This window comes from Lynx rufus, unplaced genomic scaffold, assembly GCF_022079265.1.
Source record: "Lynx rufus isolate CCGP_SWC_20201006 ecotype Redwood Valley unplaced genomic scaffold, mLynRuf1.p SCAF_3, whole genome shotgun sequence".
Taxonomy (NCBI): domain Eukaryota; kingdom Metazoa; phylum Chordata; class Mammalia; order Carnivora; family Felidae; genus Lynx; species Lynx rufus.
The window spans coordinates 106074008-106101918 of NW_025814845.1; the positions used below are offsets into that span (position 1 = coordinate 106074008).

At 37.7% G+C, this 27911-nt stretch overlaps 1 protein-coding gene and 1 long non-coding RNA gene across 2 annotated transcripts in view; one reads left to right on the plus strand and one right to left on the minus strand.

The window, feature by feature from the left end:
• Positions 1-262: 262 nt before the first annotated feature.
• On the minus strand, positions 263-18467 carry PGRMC2 (progesterone receptor membrane component 2). The gene is made up of 3 exons (XM_047091740.1): positions 18043-18467; positions 2633-2788; positions 263-1507 (listed from the first exon to the last, which is right to left on the minus strand). Exons 1-3 carry the CDS (start codon positions 18458-18460, stop codon positions 1410-1412), a joined length of 672 nt encoding a protein of 223 aa, XP_046947696.1. The 5' UTR covers positions 18461-18467; the 3' UTR covers positions 263-1409.
• A 5196-nt stretch (positions 18468-23663) lies between these two features.
• LOC124520060 (uncharacterized) overlaps positions 23664-27911 on the plus strand; it is a 70021-nt gene continuing 65773 nt past the window's right edge. Inside the window, exons 1-2 of the long non-coding RNA XR_006964241.1 lie at positions 23664-23749; positions 24267-24416. This is a non-coding gene — a long non-coding RNA (uncharacterized LOC124520060). The remainder of the gene's footprint in view (positions 23750-24266; positions 24417-27911) is intronic.

The window sequence follows — 27911 nt, forward strand, 5'->3', positions numbered from 1 at the left end:
GCATCAAAATATAAAGTCAAAATATGTACATTTTTATATATCAATTCTTACCTGAATAATCTCAGATCTCGAGAATGTTCCACAAAGTGGAATTTCTTCCTAAAGTTACAGTGAATGTGGTACAATGTGTACAAGTTGGTTAACCAGTGCCTGCTTTTCATTTCCAAGACTTTTCCTTATCTTGAATCAAATGCATAATCCTGACTACCATATCATAATGCACTGGGCTTACAGTTTATATATAAAGTCCAACTCAAGCTTATTTTGGTTTATTGTACATGCTTTATTAAAATGGTACTGGTATTTACAGTATCTGCAGAGTCCTTTCCAAGGCGCTCTCACACACATTCAGACGCACCCATACAACATCCATACCACAGCCCCATGCACCCACACCAATGAGATGTGAGGGTCAGACTCCTAAAATTAGGCAGCTGTTGGGGGACAAAGTTGTTGATTTGATTTTCGATTTTTTTTTAAAAGAGAAAAAGCATGAGGGAATGCATTTGGCCATTACAATGCTAATTAAGTTTGTGTATATTAACATATGTGGCAGTAACACTGAATATTCCTTTTACATTCTATGTACACAGAATGACATCAAGGTTTTGCAGTCAACAGAATATTCCAACTTCAGTCTCAATGCTGCTTGTAATGACTTCTGAATTCACATAGGGGCTTTCCCTAAAAATAATTCAAGTCTATGTAAGTGAAATAAGGCACAATTAATATTGATTTGATCTAGGGGAAGGGAAGGGATAAAAACTAGTTTCAAATGATCTTGCTATTGGGAATTAACTTTGACTTAGATCCACTTGAAATCCCTTCTCCTAATTTCCAAAGATTTCTTAGAAGGGTTTTTTCCTTTTTCCTGACAAAACCCAAAAAGAAAAGTTTGAGAATTCACATTTTAATGTTTCAATAATCTAAACTACTCAAATTGATGTGCACCCCCAACCTCTCCTGCCTAGGTCTCCTCCCTCAGAGCTATAACAAAAACACATCACATGAATCTCTTGCTGTTTTTGAGGAGATTTGTACACTTAAGTAGCAAATACATATCTGGTTGTCTTTGATTTAAAAAAAAAAAAAAATAGGAGGGAGGGAGGGAAGGAGGGAGAGAGGGAATAGTAACCTTGTGACTTTCTTGCTCTTTAAAAAAGTCCCTGTTTCCTCCTTTTCAGGATGATGAAGCCCCACCAGACATTACAAACAACTGCAACAAATGAGGTTGGCAGCATAAATAATGTCTAGTATTCAAATCTTCAAAGTGAGACTCATTTAGCTTGTATACAATCTGTTGAATGTTTTTTGCAGCAGGTGAACCAAACCCAAAGACGCTGGACATTCTGTGAAAGGGAGTAAGAATTGCAGTTCTGAAGGCCCCTGACTTTGGTTGTTTACAAAGTTCAATCCTGTTTATTGTGATCCTTGGTATCTTCTTCATCTGTATATTCTGATGGTTCTTCTCCTGGTTTTAGGAGTCTGCCTACATAATCATATTTTTCTGAAAAATACACCAAAAGAAAATCAGTAGTGATCAAATTTGTTTTAGTATTCCATTACACAGCAGGGAAGGTGTTCACCTCTTTTAAAATTATATCGAATAAGCTAAATTGATCCTATTGCTCACCTTGGCTGCCCTTTGTATTCATGTAAGGCTTGAACAAAAGAAAACAGGATTAGGGAATTTACAAAGCTTGGGGACTGTGCTTTACCAGGAAAAGTGTTCCATTCTACCAGCTCTTAGCCAAGGACATTTCATCAGAATCACTTAGAGATCATGCTAAGTAGATACAACTAGAAAATATTCTTGGGAGAAAATGGGACATCTGCTAGTAGTCTCCAAGAAAATAAACCAAATGAGATGCAAAGTCATTTGTTACTCATTATCCTGTGTTCTTTGAGAACTCAGTGTGTGGCCCCAGTCATACCATTATTCTTTCTCCTAGCAAACTCTCTTCTTACATCTCTGTTAATATTCCTTGTTTTAGGTTACCAGTACTTAATTTAGAACACTATAATGTCCAAGGTGATACATATTTAGTCAATTTTTGGTCAGGAATTTGAACTAGGTTAAGTGAATTAACTGACAAACCAGAAGGAGAAGACAGGAGGACTACCTCATACAGTAGAACCAGTTCAAATGCCAAGAAGCCAGAACTGTTTCCAAGGGATGTATAGGTCACATAAATAGCTGTCTGGAGTGTCACAGCTGTCAAGAGGTATTAACTGATGCCATGAGGGTATAAGAAAGGGGAATGACGTTTTTTCTTTATAGTTTTGAGAGTAAGATCAGTAAAATCATTTTAGAATAAATTATAGTATCAATATTCATAATGAATTCAGTTTTAAATAGAAGCCTATATTTAAAAATACTATGTCTTACTTAAAAAGCCTTATAAGACTAAAGGTGTCACAATTTGTTAGACTTACAGTTGGTAACAAGTCAATTTTTAAAAATGGATTTTTAACTAATATGTAACAACCATTTTCAAATTTTGCTATTTTTATCATCAAATAATGATGGTGGTGAAAATATATCCTTAGGTTTCTTAAAGAAGTGAAGTAGTATATACTTTCTTTGGCCATAAATTTAATATTTCCAAAGAACCCAAGAAAATGAAGGTACCTTTAAACTGCATTTCCCATTCTCGAACACTCTCCATTTGTACAGCATTCAAGTCTGAGAGATCATCATATTCATCTTTAAGTGCATCTTTATCTAGGCAAAATGTCGCCAGTCCTCTGGAGGCATCCCTACCAGCAAATATTCCATATGGACCAGCTGGGGGAAAAAAAGAAATTATTGACATCATCTTAACAATATTTTGTTTATTATTATTATTTTTTTAATGTTTGTTTATTTTTGAGAGAGAGAGAGAGAGAAAGCATGAGCTGGGTAGGGCCAGAGAGAGGGAGAGCTAGGTAGGGCCAGAGAGAGAGGGAGACAGAGGATCTGAAGCAGGCTCTGAGCTGACAGCAGAGAGCCTGTTGCAGGGCTCAAACTCACGAACTGTGAGATCATGATCTGAGCCGCAGTCGGGCACTTAACCAACTGAGCCACCTAGGCGCCCCAACCTTAACAATATTTTAGAATGTCTCAAAGGAAAAGGTCAAATAAAAGAAACCTCATAATGACTCATATTTGGTACACAGCCTTAACTTCAAAACATGCACAGATAGATACTAGACAATGAGAAGAAACTTCTTGGAGATCTACCTTTAGAACAAAATAAAGTTTTTCACTGAAAATTTAAAACTTAAATTTCAGATACCTCAAAACTTGTATTCAAAGTTGAAGACTACAAGGTATTAGGGAGAAGAGGAAACTTAAGCAATTAGGTTTGGAAACTGGTTTGTTTGAGGGGATATAATGCTTTATTGATTTCTGTTAATTAATTGTGGCATCTAAAAATAAAACAGAATATCCACTAGATAAGTACTTGGTAAAGACCCAAGTGAATTGTGGATCTAAAACATTTTCTTCCTCTAATCCAAAGTAGGTTGTATGAGCAGAGACTGTACCATCTTTGCACCTCCAGTGACTAGCTCAGTGCACAACACACGTAGATGTTCAACATATCTTTGCTGAATGTTTTACCAGAAATATGGCCCATTTTCAAAATAAATATCACCAGACTACCAGAATATATTCACAATTACCTATATAAACTATGAAAAGTCATTAAACAATGGTTGTCATTTGTCAAGGCTCTTGGGAAACAGGAGACATGGCTATAGGAACAGTTCCTCTGACTGACATAAAATGATTAGCATTTTGTCCAGGGAATTAAGAACCACTTCCCTAGAAAGGAATGGCATGATTTATATGCTGACAGCAGTGAGCCATTCCCAAAGTCTGTGCTTGAGAGTGGCAATTGTATTACTCATCTCAGTATCCTCAGTGCCTAGCACAGTGCCTGGCATAAAGTAGAAACGAAAGTTTCTTCCAAAATATTAGCTGCAATTCCAAATAAGGATTAACTAGATTTTGATCCTTTACTTTAAACAGATTCATTTATAGTAAGTAAAATCTCCGCTCAAATTTATGACAAAAAAGACTCTTGTTATTTAAAACAAATAAACAAAACCAAAACAACCTAATTTTCCATATCAAGAAATTGGTTAAATTACAGTACATTAATTTAATGGAATAATAGTACATAACTATCAAAAAGAAGGAGATATCTCTATATGTACAGACACACACAGAAGTCCATGATAGAGTAACTAAAAACAGCAATTCAGAAGAGTATGTGTGTGTGTGTATATGTATATATATAGCATGATTTCCTTTGAATTAAAAAAAGAATACACATGTATGCACATTCTACATGTGTTTGTATATGCATGAAAAACACCAGTTAGAATACAGACCAAACACTTAACAGTGGCAACCTTTTCTGGGGAATGGAGGAAAAAATTTTACTTCATGTAACTGGTAGTCTGGCTATTTAAAAAATTATTATTATTTTAATTGAAGTACAGTTGACACACAATATTATATTAGTTTCAGGTGTATAGCACAGTGATTTGACAAGTCTATATATTATGCTGTGCTCACCACAAGTACAGCTACCATCTGTCGCCATATGACACTGCTACAATACTACTGACTATATTCCCTGTGATGTACCTTTCATCCCTGTGATGAATTCATTCCATAACTGGAAGCCTGTATCTGTCACCCCACTTTACGAATTTTGGCAATCTCCTCAACCCCCTCCCCTATGTCAACCATTAGTTTGTTCTCTGAACTTAATGGGTCTTTTTCTGATTTTGGTTATATATTCGTTAAAAAATTCTTTTTATAATAAAAATCTCTCTCTCTCCCCTCTGCCCCTCTCCCCCACTCATGCTCTCTAAAATAAAATCAGTAAACTAAATTAAATTAAGTAAAAATTTAAATGCTAATAGGTGGTACCTGGCTGGCTCAGCCATAAGAATATGTGACTTTGAGCCCCATGTTAGGTGTAGAGGTTACTTAAATATTTTTTTTAAAAATCAAGTGCTAATAAATAAGATTTTTAAAATTCCTAATTTTACAATAGAAAAAAATTTTCTTTCCTGAGGCTATAGTTATCCATACATGACAAAGGTAATTTAGAGAAAATAATTTTAAAACTAGAATTACTAGCTTAACTATTATGAGCAACAGAGTGGTCAGTTAGAGAGCTTACTGTTCAGTTAACAAAACAAAATCTTTTCTAATGAGAAGTAAACTAGAAGAAAAACCTGGAAATTTCTTGCTTTTTAAATAAACAGAGTAATGATTATACCCATATTCATATTTGAAAGCATTTAGGAAATTGAAGATTATGTGTCAGAAAGTATCTGTACATTTGAGAGAATTCAAAAATCTACTTAAATAGACAAAAATCTAAAAACTTATGAAAATTAATTTGAATTATAGAAAGTGTTGCACTATAAAGTTCACTGAGTATAAGAAACATACTCTGAAAAGTTCATGGCACGGAACCAGAAGTGGCATTCGCAATAGGTACAGATACATTAACATGAAAATTAAGATAATCCTTCCAGTAAAGCACTTTCTTATTCTATTTTCCTGTTCCTAAGTATTCTCCATATTGCTACTTAATATTAGGTGACATTCACAATTACCATTTAATTGTTATATATTTTCTTACTGAATGGATATACCTAAAATTTAATCATTTTCCTATTAGCATACACTTAGACTACCAATTTATACTTTTAAATTTGTGTTCTATATAAGAAAATGAAACACTTTTTACAATGGGTCAACATTAATAACCTTCAAATTATTGCCCACTATTTCACTTGTCATTGAAAAGGGTATTAACCATTTAAGAGAAAGAAATTCAATATTATTTCTATTTACACAGTAAAATCCAAATTTCCTTAAATTGGAATTATTTCTTTAAAAAAAATTTTTTTTTAACATTTATTTATTTTTGAGACAGAGAGAGACAGAGCATGAACGGGGGAGGGTCAGAGGGAGAGGGAGACACAGAATCTGAAACAGGCTCCAGGCTCTGAGCAGTCAGCACAGAGCCCGACGCGGGCTCAAACTCAAGGACTACAAGATCAAGGCCTGAGCCCGAAGTCGGACGCCTAACCGACTGAGCCACCCAGGCGCCCCTGGAATTATTTATTTTAGAGCAATGTGAACTTTTAAAATTAAGCAAGAACAGGGGAGCCTGGGTGGCTCAGTCGGTTAAGTGTCCGACTTTGGCTCAGGTCATGATCTCAGGGTTTGTGAGTTTGAGCCCTGAGTCGGGCTCTATGCTGACAGCTCCGAGACTGGAGCTTCAGATTCTGTCTCCCTTTCTCTCTGCCTCACCCTCGCTCGCACTCTGCCTCTCTCTCTCAAAAATAAGTAGACATTAGGGGCACCTGAGTTGGCTCAATTGGTTAAGTGTCTGACTTCAGTTAAGGTCATGACCTCATGGTTCCTGAGTTTGAGCCTCATGTCGGACTCTGTGCTGACAGCTCAGAGCCTGGAGCCTGCTTTGGAATCTGTGACGCCCCCTGTCTGTCTGCCCCTCCCCTATTCACACTCTCTGTCTCTCAAAAAATAAATAAATGTTAAAAAAATTCTTTTTAAATAAACAAACATAAAAAATAAAATTAAGCAAGAATAGTCCCTAGGGAAAAGAAAAGTAGCCCTCATCTTAAAGCAGTTGTGTGGGTTTATTTATTTTTTTTGCATAACTCCACATGCTTTGTGGCACTAGCTGCTTCTCTGGAGATGGAGGCGATAGATAGACAGATAGATAGAACCAGTGTGATTTTTTTTTCTTGAGGAACGACAATGATGACAAAGTAATCTATAAACATTATATATCCCCTTAATGCTGACAAACTTAAAACAGCGACGAGTCACACACAAAAGAAAAAGTAAAGCTGATCAAGGCTGTAAAGAACTACAAATGTAAAATGATAGTCAACCATTTAAAGAATTTTCTAGCACGTGACTTTACTCTCATAGTCTTGCAAAGTAAAAGGAACAATTTTTGCCCTCCTCACTTGGCAGATGAACAGAAGCAGAGGCATTCAGTGACTTGCTTAAAATTACCAGCAGACTTAGGAAGTACTATTTCCACTTATCTTTTAAAAATTTTTTTTAATGTTTTATTTATTTTTGAGAGAGAAAGAAAGAGAAACAGCACAAGCAGGGGAGGGACAGAGAGAGAGGAAGACACAGAATCTGAAGAAAGGCTCCAAGCTCTGAACTAGCTGTCAGCATAGAGCCTGACACAGGGCTCGAACTCCCGAACCGTGAGCCAAAGTAGGAAGCTTAACCGACTCAGACACCCAAGTGCCCCATCTGCTTTTCTAACTACTCCAAATATAGTCCACCTTCAGAAAACACACAGAGGATCCACAAACCCAAAGGTGGAGTGACACCTGAAAATTGGAGCATTTCCATTAATTACAAAATTTCAGGGGAATAGATATTTTAGAACACCTATTAAATCAAAAGAAAAGAGAATTAACAAGAAAGCTATATACATCAACACCTTTTCTTATCATTTTGTTGTAATATTTATCTTCCTGGCCTGCAAAAGTCAATCTACTTCAAAGTACTTAAGAGTATAAACCATAAAACTTATCTGAATTATAAAAGATGATCATTATAAAAACAAAAAATCTTCCATCTCTGAGTATATTAATATATACCAATGCATTCTCTTATAAAATTCTCTGCCAACTTTTCTAAGGAGACCTCAATGCTAAATTAATGTAAAAACAAAACTTCATAAAACACGTTCTTTTTTTGATTTTAGATGTCGACTTAGTAAGAGCGAACTTGAATCAACAGTTAATAAATCAAGACTATTTCTAGGCAAAATGATGTTTTATTAACTCTTGAACAGAAAAGAATGATTCAGTGATTAACATACTTCTTCACTCTCTAAACTATATTAAGCGGTCTTCTTCCCTCAGGAAGCATTTAACTTATGAAAAGGTCTTTTTAGACTAGTTTAGTTTTTCCTGTAAGATCATAAAGAACATAACATTAAAAACTAGAATTGGAATTGGATGCATTGCTCAGAGAAAGGAGGATATGAGGTCTAACTAAAGTACATTTCTCTGCATTTATAATACAACCAGAAGCATTATCTGAGAAGCCAGAAATACCTGCCATTCCACTACCCCTTTACACAACAAACATAAAAGTTACTGATTCCAATATTTTGATAACCATACTTGGCTACCTATTACACTAAAATAACATAGAGTTACCCAAGGAAAACAAATTTTAATGGTATTAAGCCTTTAGGTATAATTTATAAAAAAAAAATAATAAAGGCCAGCTTATATAAACTAATGTTATTTTGACTATTAAGGGTTCATTTTTACATTAACATCTCAGTAATAACTAAGGGAGTTATATTCTGTTGCTTTATCATAGACTACAATATAATGCTGATATAAAAGTGGATTTGCAGGGATGCCTGGGAGGCTCAGTCAGTCAAGCATCCAACTTCGGCTAAGGTCATTATCTCACAGCTCATAAGTTTGAGCCCCACATTGGGCTCTGTGCTGACAGCTCAGAGCCTGGAGCCTGCTTTGGATTTTCTGTCTCCCTCTCTCTCTGCCCTTCCCTCCCCTGCTCTCGCTCTGTCTCTCTAAAATGAATAAATGTTAAAAAAAAAAAAAAAAGTGGATGTTTAATTTGAAGAAAATTCTTGCTACCAAAAATGAACAGCAATTCAACCAAGGCAGTTTCTCTTAAATGTACTTATGTAACAAATATTCTAGGACATCATTTTAAAAATAAATCTTTTATTAAAAAAAATATTTTATAATGTTTATTTTATTTTTGAGAGACAGGGTGTGAGCTGGGGAGGGACAGAGAGAGGACACACAGAATCTGAAGCAGGCTCCAGGCTCTGAGCTGTCAGCACAGAGCCCGACGTGGGGTTTGAAACAAGAAACCGTGAGATCATGACCTGAGCTGAAGTCAGATGCTTAACCAACTGAGCCACTCAGGTGCCCCCAAATAACTCTTCTTTTAAAGATAATGTTAAATACATCAAAATGACATTATACTAGAATTCAGATTTCATTAATACTCTTTAAGAGTTAACATAACTGTGGCACAGATTTTTCAAGTTCAAAATTCAATAAATCTACTAGTTAGTGAATCCTGAAACTGCTTACTTTAATATGATCAGGTAGAACGGGTAACATTTTTTTGAAAAAGGAAAAACATATGGCCACTGTAAGAAAATGTTTTAAAGAATAATGCAATGAACAGAAAATTCCAGGAAGAACTAAATATCTAAAGTATGTAACATAACTTTGTGATTCTTAGAATGACTACATAGCTACATTAGTATTTATGAAGAGGAGAAAATTCTACAATGAATATTTCAGTTATTTCCATAGTATAACAACCATAGTCTCAGGGACAAACTTTAATTCATTAAAGTTTATAAACAGCCTAGTTTTCTGGCCTGTTTTGACAATAGTCTTTTGTGATTACTAAAGCAACTTAAAAAAAAACAAACCTAATTATAGTTGTATTGAGTAATGTATTCCAAATAAGATTACAACGGGCCTAGGAACAAATGAAGCAATATGTAAAAGTGACTGAAAGAAATCCAAGTAATAAATATTAATTTTTTATACTTATATTTAGGAAGTCCCAAGACTTTTAGAGAGAAGGTAGTGTGGTGAAAATGAAAGAATACCTCTCAAGAAGCCAAGATAACTGGGTTCTAGAGGCTTCACCAACATTTAACATTGGGCAAATCTTAAAGGCATTGGTATAAAATGGGGAAAGAATCTAGTTTGGCCTCCTCCCATTTTAGGCAGGTAAAATACTTTCCTTAACTCAATCTTGCTTCTGAAATTCAAACTAGAAGGCTGTCAACAATACTGTGGGTTGAGCTCAGTGGCCTTGGCCCTCGCTTATAGCTTAGGGTGGGGACAGGGAAGACTGAAAAATTAAACTTCAGGCCTATGCCAGATGTTGGAATGGAGACTGAGTTTAACACAGCCTTCATAGGATGAGAAGTCTAAGGTGAAAAAATAGCATCTTAAATGATTATATTATTATATAATTTTTTTTAAAGTTTATTTATTTTTGAGATAGAGCCAGAGCACGAGTGGAGGAGGGGCAGAGAGAGGGAGACACAGAATCTGAAGCAGGCAGGACCCAGGCTCTGACCATCAGCACAGAGCCCGATGTGGGGCCTGCAAGATCATGACCTGAGCTGAACTTGGACACTTAACTGACTGAGCCACCTAGGTGCCCCATATTATTATATAATTATTATATTAAAAATAGGACTTAATTAGCTATTGGAATTTAGTGAACAGTAAAGGTAATACTGCAAGTGTTGGGGAAAAATATTCTATAAATAGTGTTGGGATAACTGCATAGCTTTCTGTAAAAAAGAAAAAAATCCTTATTTCACATCTTAAAACAAATTCCAAATGGAACTAAAAAACCCGAACCATAGAAGTACTTTAAAAAACTACGTATTTAAAAAAATAACCTTTTTAGTGCAAAAAACCTTTAACTTATGATAAAGAAACTCAGCAGCCATAGAAAGAAGATAAATTTGAATACATAAAACCAAAAATTTCTGTGGCTTAGAAAAAACACCATAAAGTATAAAGACAAATAAACTAGGAAAAATGTTTGCAGCTAAGATTGATTCACTTTTGATTCACCTTTTAAAAAACACCTAAAATCTCTAGGAAAAGACCAATACCATGATTGAAAAACTGTAGCAAAGAATATATGAACACATAATTTGTAGGAAAGGAAACATAAATGACTCAAAATTCTAAAGGCAGCCAACCTCACTAAAAAAGAGAAATGTAAATTAAAACAATATTGAGATACCATTCTAACTTCTCAGATTGACAAAGACCAGGAAGTTTGATATTGCATTTTTTGGCAAAGGAGTGAGAAATAGGCATTTCCATGAAGTGTAAATTGGTCCAATTTCTCTGGAGGGCAATTCGGAAATAAAGTACCCAAATAAAAAATATCCTGTAACCTAAGCCTCAGTCATTTTACTTCTAGAATTTTCCTTTTTTAAGTAATTTTTTTTAATGTTTATTTATTTTTGAGAGACAGAGTATGAGTGGAGGAGGGGCAAAGACAGAGGGAGACACAGAATGTGAAGCAGGTTCCAGGCTCTGACCTGTCAGCACAGAGCCTGATACAGGTCTTGAACTTATGATCCACGAGATCATGACCTAGGCTGAAGTCAGATGCTTAACCAACTGAGCCACCCCGGCTCCCCCTAGGAATTTACTTCATAAGTTTACTCATGTGTGTAAAAGGACATGTACATCAATATTTACAGGAGCACTAGGTATTAACAAAAGATTGGAAACAACTTATATGTTTGTTAATACCCTGTAAATTCTTCTATTTTAACTATGTATTACCAAACAAAAAATACAGTTGGCTTAAGGAACAAGATAGAAAAAATACCCCAAGAAACAAAAAGACAGTAATTGCTACAGACAAGTTTTTGCAGTAAAAATTATAAACTACATGAAGAAACAAACCACCATGGAGGAGTGAGCACATACAGCAGATACAAGAACTGGCATCCCCAGAATAATACAAACAAATTAAAGAACTATAGTATGTTTGTCTAAAATTCTTAAGCAATTAAGAGATGGAACATAAAGAAAGATTAAAAGACATGAACGACAGAACGAAAAACTAATGTGTACCTACTAAGAGTTCCAGAGGAATGAATAAAGAGAATGGGGGAGGCAATAATTGAAGATAATGAGTTCAAATTTTCTAAAATAAATGGATGACACACATCCTCAAATTTTAGTAGAGTGTGGCACATGTTAAAAAAAAAAAAAATCAAATCCCCACCTTGACAAATCCTAGTAAAAGAGCGGCACTCCAAAGACAAATGGGAAAACGGATTAATCAAAGGAATGCAATTTACCCAAAGCACTTAAAGAGAAATAGAAGACAGTGGCATAATATTATTGAAGATCTGAGGTAAAGGTCAATGTACAATTTTATATACTAAACCTATACTTTATTCCTGAACAAGGGCATATAGAGACAGAATTTTTTTTTTTAATGTTTACTTATTTATTTTTGAGAGAGACAGAGCTTGAGCAGGGGAGGGGCAGAGAGAGAGGAAGACACAGAATCCGAAGCAGGCTCCAGGCTCTGAGCTGTCAGCACAGAGCCTGACATGGGGCTTGAACCATGAACCATGAGATCATGACCTGAGCTGAAGTCAGATGCTTAACCGACTGAGCCACCCAGGTGCCCCAGAACTTTTTTTCTACCAATGAAAAAACTATAGGACATACCTCACTAAAATGAGAGCTGAACCTTGAACAAAGTAATGAGATGCAAGAAATGACAGTGAATAAAGAAAATGGTAACTATGCTGGTAAATTTAAATGAGGGCTGACAATAAAAAACAGGTAATACTTTAATAAATTTGGGGGAGGAGTTTGAAAAAATACAGAACTATAAGTCTAATAGGAATAATATAGAAAATAGGATGAGGGAGGGACTAGAGTGAAAGTTTTCTAAATGATTTTGTTTTTATTACTTTTGAGAGAGAGAGACAAAGAGAGAGAGTGTGCACACATGCACAAGCAGATAAGGGGTAGAGAGAGGGAGGAACACAGGATTCCAAGTGAGCTCTGCACTGACAGCAGAGAGCCCAATGTGGGGCTCGAACTCGGGAACTGTGAGATTACAAACTGAGGTGAAGTCAGATGCTCAACCGACTGAGCCACCCAGGCACCCCATATAGAGTGAAAGCCTTCTAAACCAGGGCCACAACATATGGCTATATACTACAGAATCTCAAGAGACACCATCCACATTTGTATGCATGGTACTTTTGTATATTTATTAAATAAATATTCTCTCAAATAGCAGTAAAGTATCTTAGAGTTTTTTTAATTCACAGAGAAATGTTTGGCCAATAGTCCTATGTTCTTCAGAAGGATAGTGTCTATAGCAAAAACTTTAAGGAAATCACCAAAAGAATCGTTAATAGAATATATCCAAATAAGTAGGGAGAAAGAGTGGAAGAATTAAAAAATTCAATCTGCGAAGGAAAAAAAGTGGATAAAAGGAGGCAATGAAACATATGCCAAAGATAAATTACTAAATAAGATGATAGAAATCTAAATATATCAGTAATGATAAAACATACAAACTAATTAAGCTGCTTAAAGACAGTGTTGATATTAGTCAATGAAAAAAAATGTGGTTATATGTTTTATCTACAGAGGAATAATAAAACATACCAGACTGGTGGAAAAAGAAACACTGAGGTAATACTAACCAAACAAAGGCTGAAGTCAAATCTCAAAATCAGTAAAGGTTAAGGATGTTTCTTTCTCTGCTGATTGTGATATGATCAGTTCTAGATCTAGTGCTAGATGGCATCAAAACATTCTCACACCCAATCTTTGTATGGCTGACTCCTTTAGGTTTTTGCTTAAATATCAACCCCCTTTTCTTGATAAACTAATATAAATAAAACATCTTTCTTAACCACCTATTCTAAATAAAGTCTTTTTTTTTACCCTCTATTACATATCCTATTCATTTCTTTCATAAAATATTTAACTATAAATTATAGTTATATACTGAATGCTAGTTTATTGTCTGTTTTCCTAAATTTCCACACAGGTAGGAACTCAACTGTTTTGAAAACTCAGTTAACTCACTTTTCACAACATCTTATTTAAGCAACACTGTAATGAAATACAGGCAATTCCTTTTCAGTATTTAATATGGAGATGAAATCCTATCTTAGCTATCTTGAGATGATGCAGGTTCGAAGGGTAGAGAAGTTATTTAGTGATGTCTGTCATGCGTACAGAGGGGAGGGGTGGTCTATGTCGTAGATTGTTGAAAGAATTATTAAAAGAAAATGAATGGCTAACTCTAGATGTTACTAAATCTATTTTCTTCCAGCATGAATAACATATTCTGGTTTCATTGGGCTTTCAGCTATCCTTTTATACTTAATGTTAGTATTTAACATAAATACAATTCCCTCAAAGATTAAAAATAAGGGCATGATGCTGAACTCAGAGTAGGTATTATAGAAATAACTAGTATAAATTTGAGCAGAGTATCAAAATTCATTAGACAACTTAGCTGATTCTTTTATTTTACTGAAAGGTAATGGATGTGTATGGCCATTAGTCCAAACAGACCCAGCTGGCTTCAAAGCAAGTAGCTGGGATGATAGCTGATAGTGTGAATAGGATATCCACGAAGGAAGAGGTCAGGTTGAGCCTAGTCAATATGCTGCAACTCTTGCTTCAACTGTAATTTTGCAAACTATAAATAAAAGTTAACATACTGAAGATAAAATTTAAAAAAGGAGGAAAATCACTTGAAAGGTACATGTGCCCCTTTCATGGGGGTACTTCTTTTATATATGACTTTTTCTTTTCCAGTGGAATTTAAAGGGAAGTTGGAGAAAATACAGCTTTGGTCTGTGTCAAAGAAAATGCTATACGGAATAAGGGGAAAGCCATATATTTAAATTTCAGAAATGCAGAATAAACTATTATACAAATTATACAACTGTATAATTGTTTGCCATTCTAAAGAATAAACAAAAACACTATTTTGGTAGAATTTCACTGTAGTAATATTAATCAAGTTATTTAGAATTATTATTATTTAGTCTTCCTACTCTATTATGACTCTAGAAATGTGTGAAATTATATTTTGTTGTGATACAATGGGATGGGATGGCATGTGAAGTCAATTATACTGTTTGATTTCTAGCTTTGCCACTAAGTAGGTGATTTTGAGTAAAACCTCCTTGAGTTTCAGTTTCCACATTTGTAAAATGGGAACATTACTTATCTCCTAGGGCTGTTTGAAAATTAAATGAGATAATAAGCTCAATAAATGGAGTTTCCTCCTCCTCCTCCTCCCTTGACCTCTAGAATCAATGCTGTTGAAAAGAACTCTTTGGTAAGATGGAAATTCTCTATAAAGTGCACTAATATGGTAGCCATGTGGCTACTGAGTAATGGAAATGTGGCCAGTGAGATGGAGGAACTCAATTTTAATTATACTTAATTTTAATTAACTTAAAATTAAAAAGCCATATGTGGCTTGTGGCTACCATATTGGACAGCAAAACATACAGCCATGAAAGTGTGTTTCTTTGAGGCTTTAGATCCTTATGGGACCCTGGAGAGGGTATCAAAACAACAGTAAGATTCTCTGCAAGTTTATCCCATTATGTAGTTTACCTGAACTAGTATAGATAGGCTTTGTGGTCAAATGTACCTGGATTTGAATGCCATGTCTGTACCTCAGACTCCCCATCTGCACCTCAGACTCCCCATCTGAGGGCAAGAATACTTACTAACCTCACTGAAGTAACATGGAGATGACAAATTAATGGATCTGATGTAGTAGGTGCTTAACAAATCTTACTTTCTTTCTCCTCCCATATGCATTGTTTCTTACCTGACCACTTTCCTCACATGCTGGCCAAGTGCCTGAACTGTTACTAAATTTAATGCTGACAAATGTAGTTAATGCCAGTTGTTTGCCAACATGTGTTTACTCCACTAAATTGTCAATAATTTTTTAAGAACTTGAACTTTAAAAATGACTAAGAATTTTTCAACATAGAAAAACCTCACAAAATAAAAAATCTTTAACTCTAAAACTATTATTGTGAAATGGGAGTAGATATTGGCTAGGCAAAGAAATGAGGTTTTCTGGCTCCTTAGCCCTAAGACTGTCAGGCTAAAATTGCTTCAAAGTGCTCAGACGACTGAAGATGAAAATAAAAATTAAAACCCAAAATAAACTTTATCTGAAATTTGGCTTCAAGACTTTTAGAAAAAGTGCTACATCTGTTAATGTGAAATGTCAACATATTTCAAGCCCATAGGTGATCTGTCTACTTTCAAGGTTCCTTTCCATAATACAACGTTCCAAACATCTCTACTAGGTTGAACAATAAATACTTAGAATAAAATAACTAATTACTCTTAGGCTGTTCATCAGGACCTGGGAGTTGGTGGAAGCCAACCTAAAAGTGATTTCTCCGTGTTATCTAGGAAGCCCCTTAATGCTCAAGCTGCACAAAGGCTATCTACGTTATATCTATGACTCTTAATTTTTAATTTCTGTTGCAGAACATTTGCCACTGGAGGCTGCTAAACTATGTCCAGGATAACCTTTCCTAGCTATTTGCAGATAGTGGCAAAGCATAATGTGTGAGGACTAATATGCTTCTTTGCACTGACACTTTGTTTGTTTCGTTGTCAGTTTAGATAGGGGCTACAAAAGCAGGTCTTTTAGTTGGGTAAGCTCTACATTAAAAACCTAAAACTGTACACAATTTCTAATCACTGCATACACTTTTTAATATTAATAAGAAAAAACTTCAGGTACAAAATATTGTGTAAATACTTGATTTAAAAAAAAATTAACTATTTAATTTGGTCTGTCCGTTTAGTTACTTTACTTTGGCTCTATTTTCTTGTCCCTCATATTCTTAGGAAAAAATATTAACTGTTTTAGCTGAGTTAAGTAGGTAGACAACTGTTTTTCATATTTACATAACCAGAAGCAAATATTTTATGATACCTATGACTTAATTAAATTCAATGTAGATGTACACACAAAAATACAAGCAACTGAGCAATTAAATAGTTTAACACATAAAATCTCCAATTTCTTATTCCTATTTCACTTAACCAAAGCACTTTAAAATATATTCCAGCCATCAAACACTAAAACCAAAAGTATATATTTACAAGTACCAATAAATCTCCTGTACTAACAGATTAAATCAAGAAGGAAACCAACTTGTTTTTAGACTTGCCAACCCCCTTAACTTTAAGGCTTGAATGTACTCTTTCGAATAACAGGTCACTCTAGGTCCCTAATTTTATTATTTATTTTTTATTGTAGTCACTTTTTTTTAAGCTTAGAATTAATTACTACATAACCAGGATGTACAATGTTGCTCAATTTTATCGTATACCAACAGGTTCCATGAGTCTGAACTGAAGTTTATTAGCATAATCTGAAATGTACGCTGTAACTACATGGAAGAAAGAAGGGTTTCTAACCCAGTGACCCTACATACACGGTTCTCTGAAAGCCAAGTTTTAAAAACCTTTAACTTGCAGAAACCTTGCACTGGGGTGTGGATTTATAGCTTTTTTAAGTTTTTTCTGCTCAGTGAAAACACAGTAAGTCATTATCAACATGTATTTGAATGCTTGCCTTCCTACGATCAGAAAAGAAAAGAAAAGAAAAGAAAAGAAAAGAAAAGAAAAAAGAAAAGAAAAGAAAAACCAGACAGGCCCGCCTGCTGGGGTATCTGAGCTCCACCTCCAAAACTCAGGGAGAATATCTTTGCCAGTCTTTATTAAGATCTACATTCTGGTCTGTCTACATCCTACATACATGGTTAATCTTGGAAAGTGGCTCCATACTAAAACTGGTTTAAAGAAAAAGAATCTGAGATGTTTCTTATATGCCCAGACTTCACAAGCTAAACGGTAGGAACTTGTAACTACGTGTACCTAAACGTGGCCTTATGGGGAATGGCAGAGGGAAAAGGGAGATCAGTGGCTAAAAAGAGTAAAGAAAGGAAAGCTGTGAATTACCTGGCGTACAACTTCAGGTCCGTACTTTAGACATCTCTCCTCCCTCCTGCCCCCACCTATCCCAGGAATCAGAAAGCTCAGGAAAGGTTATGGGCCAGCTTGACAGGCGACAACTAAAAGTATTTTGAAAAATTCAGCACAAGAAAAGGCTTCGTGGAGGGATGAGAGAAAGATGAAAGCTGAGAGCTAGCAACACTGAAACACAGACTTCGGAGGGTGGAAAGCTGTAAGTGCCCGCTGCTGGGGTTGTGTGTGGGGCCGGCCGTCCCAGGTGCAGCAGCCAGGGCGCAGGGGTTCAGACATCGAGAAAGCTGGGCAAACCAACCCAGTGCCTAGGGGCACCCACCATCGGAAGAGGGTCGCACTTGAGCTACAGGAGGTCTTCCCCCTCCCCTTCCAACTCCTCCTCACCCGGGCCGTAGAACTTGCTGCCTTTGGTCACGTCGAAGACTTTCCCATTGACCGCGAGCAGGATGCGCGGGGTGCGGGACCCGTCGTACTGGCGCAGCTGCTCCAAGCTGAAGTCCCGCTTCTTCATACGAGGCAGAGAGGCAGCGGGACTCTCCTCGCCGGCTCCGGCCCCGGCGCCCAAACCCCGCCGCCCCCAGCGCACCCACAGCCGGTAGGCCCCCAGCAGCACCAGCGCCACCAGCGCCACGTTCAGCAGCATCTCCCCGCCCCCCGTCAAAAGCGCCAATGCCGCTGCTGCCCAGCCGCCCCCTTCTGCTGCCGCTCCCGCGCCGCCTGGGCTCTCGCTGCTGCCGTCGCTGCTGCTCTCACTGCCACTCCCCAGGGTGCCTAGCTTCACGTCCCCATCACCCGCCGCCATCACTGCCCGCCAGCGCCTTCCTCCTCCTCCCCGCCCCCTGCCCTCCCCAACCCCACGGCCAACCCCGCCCATCTGAGGCCTCTCAGCCAATAACATGAGGTGAGGGGGCGGGGTCAGGCTTGCTCTCGATTGGGTGTTGACGGGGTAACGTTGTCTTGGATCTCTCCCTCCTCCTCCCTTCTTTTGCAGACCGCGCTCGCGTGCGACGCCCCGCCCACCTCGCCCCACACTTCCCTGCTTTCGCTCGTCGCCTACTCTGGCTGAAGTGGAAGAGGGGGGCGGGCTTGAAGAAAAGATGCAGCGCCGGCCGCGCGCGCGCACAGGCCGAGTGAGACTACGGCGCGTGCGCGAGTTCCGGAGCGCCACGCGCTCTCCTTTCCTTTGCAACTCCTCCGGGAGGCAGGCTCCGCCCAATCCCCTCGCAATGCGCGTGCGCCCTGGAACCGCTTCCTTTCCCAGGTCTAAGTTCGTGTCCGCGAACTCCCGCCTCTTCGCTTTTGCTCCGCTAGGGATTTCACGTGCGCCTAGGCGGCTGCGGAGGCGGGAGCCTGGCTGGGTCGCCTTTTCGAGGGCGCAGGTTGGTGGCTTATGGGAGGCCACGACTTAATTTTAACTGCTGGCGCAAACTATTGAGGGGTGTCCCTTTTTCCCCCGTGGCGCCGGCGCGCCTTTCCGGAAGCTGGGAGCGTGGGCGCGCAGACAAGCTACCGCCCAAAAGTTTTGGCGACGAACTGGAGTCTTCTTGTCGCGGAAAGAGTGCACAGTGCCCGCACTACGGTTATTTGGAATCCGGAATCTACTCGCTGCCTGCGCTAGCACGGAGCAGCCACTCCCGGGTGGTTTTGGTCAAGACTTCGCTTGTAGAATTTTCTTTCAGGTTTCAGACTAAAGGTGTTACCGCTTAAATCATAGTCCGTGGCGGTAGGGAAGTGGCTAGAATGAGGTGGTCCTTTGATTCGCTCATTCGACTTTATTTACATTTTTTTTTTAATCTCCCTAAGTCTTTCACAGTCTTTTAGCCTCTCAAGTCCTTTAAAAATCTGGTATAAATTCACCTCTGAAGCCTTATTCTGGGCTCCTTACCTCAAGCACTCAACTCCTTTGACTTGCTGTCTCGTGTCCTAGTCTGTTGTCTTTGTGTCAGGGAGTTCCCCCACGGCCACTCCCAAGAACTACTTGCTGTGAACAATCGGTGTGATAAATGAGTGAAGGTGTATTAAGGGAGTAACAATTTTCGTTTAATCTTGAGGAACCGGGGCGATGGAGGACAGACCCGAAAAGCAGTGGGGGCATATGATACGAACTAAAGTACTTATTAGGGAAACGACTAGTGTTCCATTTTCGCTTCAGTAATCAGGAGCAAAAAGTCTGGAAAATCAGGTTGGTAGTCTTAAGTCAACAGATAGGCTTGGACTTATACTGCCCGTTTTGGAGGAGCCATTGAAGAGTTTGAAGGGGCAAATGACCGGATAAAACTTCTCTAGATTATCTACCGGATGTATTAAAGACTGGAGTAGGAAAAGCATGGAAAACAAGTTAGTAGCCTATGGTATTAGTGCAAGAAATGAGGAAACTTAGAACTAAGTGGCATTAGGGCAGGGGTCTGCAAGCTTTTCTATGAAGAGCCAAACATATTTTAGGCCTGTCTTTCATAATTACTCAACTGTCTTATAGTAAGAAAGCAACCTAAAAGATGCTTAGAGGAATGAGCATGATTGTGTTCCAGTAAAACTTTATTTATGGACACTGACATTTTAGGTGTCATGAAATAGTATTTTTTTTCAACTCTTTAAACCTGTAAAAGCCATTTTTTGATCTACAAAGATACAAAAAGAGTCTATAGGCCATAGTTTGCTCACCCCTGTACTTTCTTGGGGCAGAATGAACAGGATTTAATTGGGAAAAGTAAGTGACCATATGGTCTAGTCTCCAATCTAGAATATTTTTGGAACTGAAAGGTGGCACTATACACTGGGAGAACAGGATTAAAATTAGAGTGTCCCAGGCAAATCTGAGTGGTCATCCTGAGGTTAATGGTTAGATGTCATAACTGCTTTAGGAATTGGTAACAGGAAATGCCAATGATGGAAACAGGATGATTGGGAAGAAACTGGTTTTGGAGAGAAGATGGATGCTTGGGATGAGATGCTTGGGAGAGAAGATAGATACAATTGGGATGATCTCAATAAGCAGGAAGAAACCACCTGAGAAGCTGCATAGCAGGCCACTCCTTCTATGTTATTGACCGAACTGGGTCACTAACTATTCCCTAAACAGTAACTGACAAGGAGCTTGAGATTACCATGTCTGGTTAGTGTTCATCTGACTTTTGGCCGGTTTTATGCAGGATTGTGGCATGCATTGCTGGACACTTAGTATCTATGGCCCCTTCCCACTAAATGACAGTAGCACACCCCTGACATTGGGGCATCAAAAAAAAACAATCTTCTTTCCTCCCCTAGAAAGATGTTAGTTGAGTGGTTAAACCAAGTGGTTTAAACCATCAGGATTTACCTTGGAGCTGAATTATACACATGTATGTTTCTTTTCCCTGATTGATTTGAAAGGAAGAGATGAATTGAGCAGTATTGAAGTTGTCAAGAAAATAGAGTGGTTGGGTAGGTAACCAACATTGTTTGCCATGAGAGTAAAAAGTCAAACATTTTCTTCTATATCCTTGATAAAATAAATACCTCAACTTCTCCACACTTGAAGCCCACCCCCCCGCCCCCGGTCTAAAGTTTTTTTCTGAGCAACTTATTCTCATTCTAAGCCCACTGAATTGGTTGAGAAGGCAGTTCTTTCTCTCTGCCAGGTAACAATCCCTCACAGGATATTCCTGCTTTGAATACTGTAGTAACTTTCTGCTCTTCTTTCCCTTCTTTGTTCCACATGAAGGCACTAGTCCTGTATACTGATTTTCTTAACTTGGACACCCTATCTCCAGTGGCACTCAGCTATTTAAAGGAAACAACTCAGAAATCTCAGTTGGCACTCAAAGTCGTCTATAAATCCACAAATGGCTTTGCTTCCTCCCCTTCTGCAGCAAACCTAATCTTTACACATAACTTCTATTACTTTGATGCATTTCCTTTTACAATACCTAATCTGCATCCTCCCCATTGCTAAATTCATTCCCCACTCCAAGACTTTACTCATTCTATTTCCTCATTGAGAGTGCCCTTCTTAATCCTCTCTCCACCAAAATTCTGTTACCTTCCAATTCCTTCTCTAATTCTGCCTCTGTCCCAGGCTGTATCAGCCCACAATGATCTCTTTCTCTGAATTTCTACCAATTTCTTCCCTATACTATCCATTTTATTTTATGCTCTTCTTGACCGTTTTGTTACTGAAACTCTGCTTTGGATCCCTACGTGTCTCCTTTTGCATCTGTAGATATTCCTTTTCTGAGTCTTTTCCACCTCCCCTTTCCTCCTTATAATCCACCCCTGCTTCACCCAGAGGTCATCTGTAAGCATCTGTCATTATCTGTGTTCTTTTCTCCTCTTGTTACTTTTTTCCTTGACATTTTATCTACTTAGTGATTTACTTCTCATCTCTATGGAAGATGTACCTCTCCAGCCCTGACCTCTCTCTGGGAGGTAATAGTACTGGCCACCAAATATTTCCATTTCTTTTCCCACACACATAGCAGACTTGCATTTCCCTATTCCTTTGAACTCAGTGTGGCCAATGAAATGTGATTGGAAGTGGTCTGTATCACTTCCAAGTAAAAGCTTAAAGAATGCACAATTTCTAAATTTTTTTTTTCTTTTTAAAGGGAGATTCCGGGGTGGTTCAGTTGATTAGCGTCCAACTCTTGGTTTCAGCTCAGGGCATGATCTCACGGTTTGTGAGTTTGAGCCCTGCATCGGGCTCTGTGCTGACAGCATAGAGCCTGCTTAGGATTCTCTCTCCTTCTCTCTCTTCCCCTCCCCTGCTCATGCTCTCCCTCTCTCTCTCTCAAAATAAATAAACTTAAGAAAAGAATGCATAATGTCTCATGCCCTCTTTCCTTTTGGCAAAATGATGGGATGTTTTAGTTATTGCTGTATAACAAACCACTCCAAATCTTAGTGACTTAAAATAGTAACTGGTTTGGGGCACCTGGGTGGCTCAGTCAGTTAAGTGTCCAACTTTGGCTCAGGTCGTGATCTCAAGGCTCACGAGTTCAAGCACCGTGTTGGGCTCTGTTGTTGACAGCTCAGAGCCTGGAGCCTGCTTCAGATTCAGTGTCTCCCTCTGTCTCTGGCCCTCCTCCGCTCATGCTTATGCTCATGCTCATGCTCATGCTCATGCTCATGCTCATGCTCATGCTGTTTCTCTCTCTCTCAAAAATAAATAAACATTAAAAAAAAGTAACTTTTATTATCACTAATGGTTTTGTGGATTGAATGGGCTCATGGGCAGCTGTCTTAACTTGCTTGGGGTCTCGTGGTTCCAGCCAGGTATTTTCTGGAGCTGAAGTAATTAGGAAGCTTGACTGGATGCGAGAATAGCCAAGGCTTTCTTCTTCCCAGTGTTATCCCAGGGCCTTGCTTCACAATGGCTTCTCCAGCAGAGTAACCTAATTTCTTAGTAGTTCAGGACTCTCAAAAGTGCAAAAGCTTCCAGGTCTTGTAAATCTTAGGCCTAGAAATAACACATTCTATTGGTTAAAGCAGTCACAGGGCCAGCTCAGTTTCAAGGGGAAGAGAAATAAACTCCACCTCTTGAATGGAGACTGGGGAGAAGAGTGATAAAGAATTTGTGGCCTTCTTTAATCTGTCACCCCGACAATGTTTCATATGGTGGTTGCTTACCTCAGTGAGGGTCCTAGATTCAGGACAAAGTAGAAAAGAGCCTTTAGGTGACAGACACAGTCGTATGAGTGAGAAATACATCTCTGCTGTTCTAAACCACTGAGATGTTTAGAGCTGTTTGCTAGCAAACAAAACCTAATCTACACTAATACAAAAACTGGTACTGGAAGTAGGGCACTATTGCAGCAAAAACCTAAAATATGTGGCATTGACATATACGTGTCTGTTACAAATGTTAGTGGTTGGTTGGTAGGCAGCATCCAGTTCTGATTCACTTATGAATCTCCCAGCAAATCTAGCTCAGAAATTTGAGCTCAATAAATATTTCTTAAATAAGAGAGATTGTTTCTTATAATTCTGTTCTATTTCTTTATTTTAGGGGGAAATACTTCTTTCCTGCATCAGATATTTCTTGAAGTATGGAGTGGGTGCCATGATCTTAACTCTCAATACTCTATTCCAGTGCTACTAACAAGTTTCCTGATGTGTAAGTTTGGCACATGCAGCCCACCTTCTCCCTTTCCCCTTTCCCATGGGAGTCAGGCCTCCCACAGAAAGTGTGCTTTCTACTCTACTGCTTCATATCTTAAATTTCACAGGGGCCTGCCCATGCCAGGGGATGCTTGGGTAAGCTTAACAGGATGGGCCCTTTGGGGGAGGTTTTTTTGTTTTTTGTTTTTTGTTTTTTGTTTTTTGTTTTTTCAGTTTTAGGAGCTAAGTTCACTGCCAGGGTAATTTAGGTAATTTAGTATCTGAACTTTTCATTTCTCCCTGGAAAATTCATATTGGGAGGGGGTCATAATCAAATTGAGCACATCTTTTTGGCTTTTAATTTTTAGAGTAGTTTTAGTTATCATTTGATCTTCTTTTAGGAACTTCTATTAATGTTGAAAAAGGTAGGGGGACATAATTTGAGACAGCAATAGAGCAGGTTTTCAGTTATAGCCTTGGGTACAAAACAGCCTTGGAGCTGATTTAGTGATATGTTGTTTTGACCCATTCAGGACATTCAAGGGAACAAAATCTATACCAGTGACCCCAGGAGATTCCACAAAAGGGAGAAGAGACCTTATGAAGATGCGAGCACAATTGCCCTAACTGACCTCTGACTTCTTGTCCGAGGAGGATAACCATATCCGAAGTTGATCTCAGTGGTAAGCTGAAGGCATAAGGCAATGGTCTTTATACATTTTGCTGACATACCCCCCAAATAATTTTTAAGTTGATGTGTAAAATTTTTTGTCCTAAAATTAGTTGCAAAAGATGTAATTTCTGGTTAAAGTAAATATGAATATTTTAAAATAAAAAGGGTTAAGATGCATATAATCAAATCAAATTCCATAGAAATTGAATACTCATCATCGTCCATTTTTATAGAAATTTACATTATTTTTTCTATGAGTTTGTATTTTCACTCTACTTCCCCACAAGAGTTTTAAAAATATATTTTTATGTTCAAATATATTTTACTGCTTGTTCTGTCATTCTTTTCTGCAATAAAAATTTGTTTATAATTAAAAAAAATTATGACTAAAAGTTGTAAGTGTCAAAAATTTCTTCTGGGTTGAATTATTATTACAATTATGAGTACATAATTGATTATAACAGTGTTACAAATTTCTTTTTATTTTTTAATTTTATTAAAAAAATTTTTTTATTTTTTTTTATTTTTTTTTTTTCAATGTTTATTTTTGGGACAGCGAGAGACAGAGCACGAACGGGGGAGGGGCAGAGAGAGGGAGACACAGAATCGGAAACAGGCTCCAGGCTCTGAGCCATCAGCCCAGAGCCCGACGCGGGGCTCGAACTCACGGATCGCGAGATCGTGACCTGGCTGAAGTCGGACGCTTAACCGACTGCGCCACCCAGGCGCCCCTAAAAAAATTTTTTAAAATGTTTATTTATTTTTGAGAGAGAGAGACAGACAAAGTGGGAGCAGGGGAGGGGCAGAGAGAGAGGGAGACACAGAGTCTGAAGCAGGCTTCAGGCTCTGAGCTGTCAGCACAGAGCCGAATGTGGGGCTCGAACTCGCGAACTGCGAGATCATGACCTGAGCCGAAGTCAGACGCTTAACCGACTGAGCCACCCAGGCACCCCACATTACAAATTTTTACACATAGCTACTAAAGAGAACTAAAATTTTATTGGAAATATGTCTCTCAATGAAATGGTTGGAGCTCCCTCTTCCCAAATAGTTCATGAATGTAATTTTTTGCTAGGAGACAGAATAGAAGACAGAAAAAGACAGAATAATACCACTCGGTACAGGACTTACCAAAAATGACTAAATGATTATTGTAAATGCATTTCAAAATGCATTTATATAAAATAGAATACTATATGTAGAAAACTGCGTATCTAAATCTCCATAAAAGATAGGGATGAATAATGATGTTAAGAAATGGTTAACAAATGACAATGAGCAGTAATGTTTGAGTAAAACAATATAGATTTTCTTTATTCAGTAATCTTTAGGTGAAAATTAATGAAAATATTTTCTCCTGTGTATAATTGCTCAAGAAAATACAAAACATTGACTGACTTCTGATACATATTTCTTTTATGTATAACACTGATCTGTTTATTGGAAATTTGTAATTTTTTAACATTTTTTTCCTTGAAATCCTCTGAAATATGTAACTGAGACATAGGAGAATGAGATTTTACATCAAGTTCTTTCTCATTTCTGAGCAGGTGTGCCTTGTAGCTGACCAGTATTTCCCAGAATGTTTTCCACAAATTTTCCATATTTGAATTCTGAGACAGATATATGAAATTTTGCTGTGAGTTTGTTACCCAGATGAAGTAAGGCTCAACCTTCTTCAGTATTTCTCTTTGGTATCTCAACAGGATTCTTTGGCATTGTCAGGGAGTGGAAGCGGAAATAGTATTGGACCATTTCTGTGCTTCTCTCTTAACAGATGTATAAGATGAGGAAAATCAGGAAATCTTCCTACAGGCTTAGCGTGCCTCGATTAAATTAAATATTGACATTGGCATTAGCATTGTTTCTTTGGTGACTCAGATGCTTTTTTTTTTTAAGTTTATTTTATTTATTTGTTTATTTATTTATTTATTTATTTTTACCATTTTATTTAATGTATTTTTTTAAATTTACATCCAAGTTAGTTAGCATATGGTGCAACAATGATTTCAGGAGTAGATTCCTTAATGCCACTTACCCATTTAGCTCATCCCCCCTCCCACAACCCCTCCAGTAACCCTCTGTTTGTTCTCCATATTTAAGAGTCTCTTATGTTTTGTCCTCCTTCCTGTTTATATATTATTTTTGCTTCCCTTCCCTTATGTTCATCTGTTCTGTGTCTTAAAGTCCTCATATGAGTGAAGTCATATATTTGTCTTTCTCTGACTGACAAATTTCGCTTAGCATAATACCCTCTGGTTCCATCCGCGTGGTTGCAAATGACAAGGTTTCATTCTTTTTGATTGCCAAGTAATACTCCATTGCATGTATGTGTATATGTGTGTGTATACATACATATATATACACACATATATATACATACATGGATGAAGAAGATGTATGTATGTATGTGTGTATATATGTATACACATATATACATATACATATATGTATACATATATACACATATACATACCATGTATGTATACATGTGTACACATGTATATATACATATATATATATATACATATATATGTATACATATACACACACACATACATACATACCACATCTTTATCCATTCATTCATCGATGGGCATTTGGGCTCTTTCCATACTTTAGCTATTGTTGATAGTGCTGCTATAAACATGGGGGTGCATGTGCCCCTTTGAAACAGCATACCTGTATCCTTAGATAAATACCTAGTACTATAATTGCTGGGTCATAGAGTAGTTCTATTTTTAGTTTTTTGAGGAACCTCCATATTGTTTTCCAGAGTGTCTGCACCAGCTTGCATTCCCACCAGCAGTGCAAAAGAGATCCTCTTTCTCCACATCTTCCCTAACATCTGTTGTTGCCTGAGTTGTTAATGTTAGCCATTCTGACAGGTGTGAGGTGGTATCTCATTGTGGTTTTGATTTGTATTTCCCTGACAATGAGTGATGTTGAGCATTTTTTCATGTGTCGGTTGGCCATCTGGATGTCTTCTTTGGAGAAGTTCTATTCATGTCTTTTGCCCATTTCTGCACTGGATTATTTGTTTTTTTGGTGTTGAGTTTGAGAAGTTCTTTATAAAGGATTTTGGATACTAACCCTTTATCTGATATGTCATTTGCAAATATCTTCTCCCATTCTGTCAGTTACCTTTTAGTTTTCCTGATTGTTTCCTTCGATGTGCAGAAGCTTTTTACTGTGATGAGGTCCCAATAGTTCATTTTTGCTTTTGTTTCCCTTGCCTCCAGAAGCTTTTTTGTACACGGGAACATTTGCCATCGTAAGATCTGGGATGAGTGAGAGGATGTCTGTTTTTTATAAGTGGGAAAAGAATGATTTTTACAGGAAGTTGGAAAAACAGAATTGTTGTGACATTTCAACTTCAGTCATATTTTAGGCAGCTCAGTTTTAGGACAGAGTAGATGAAAGTTGAATAAATGGGATTGATTTCCTAAAAATCATCTGTGTTTTCCTTGGAAAGTACTTATAGAATCCCAGTGTAGATAGACTC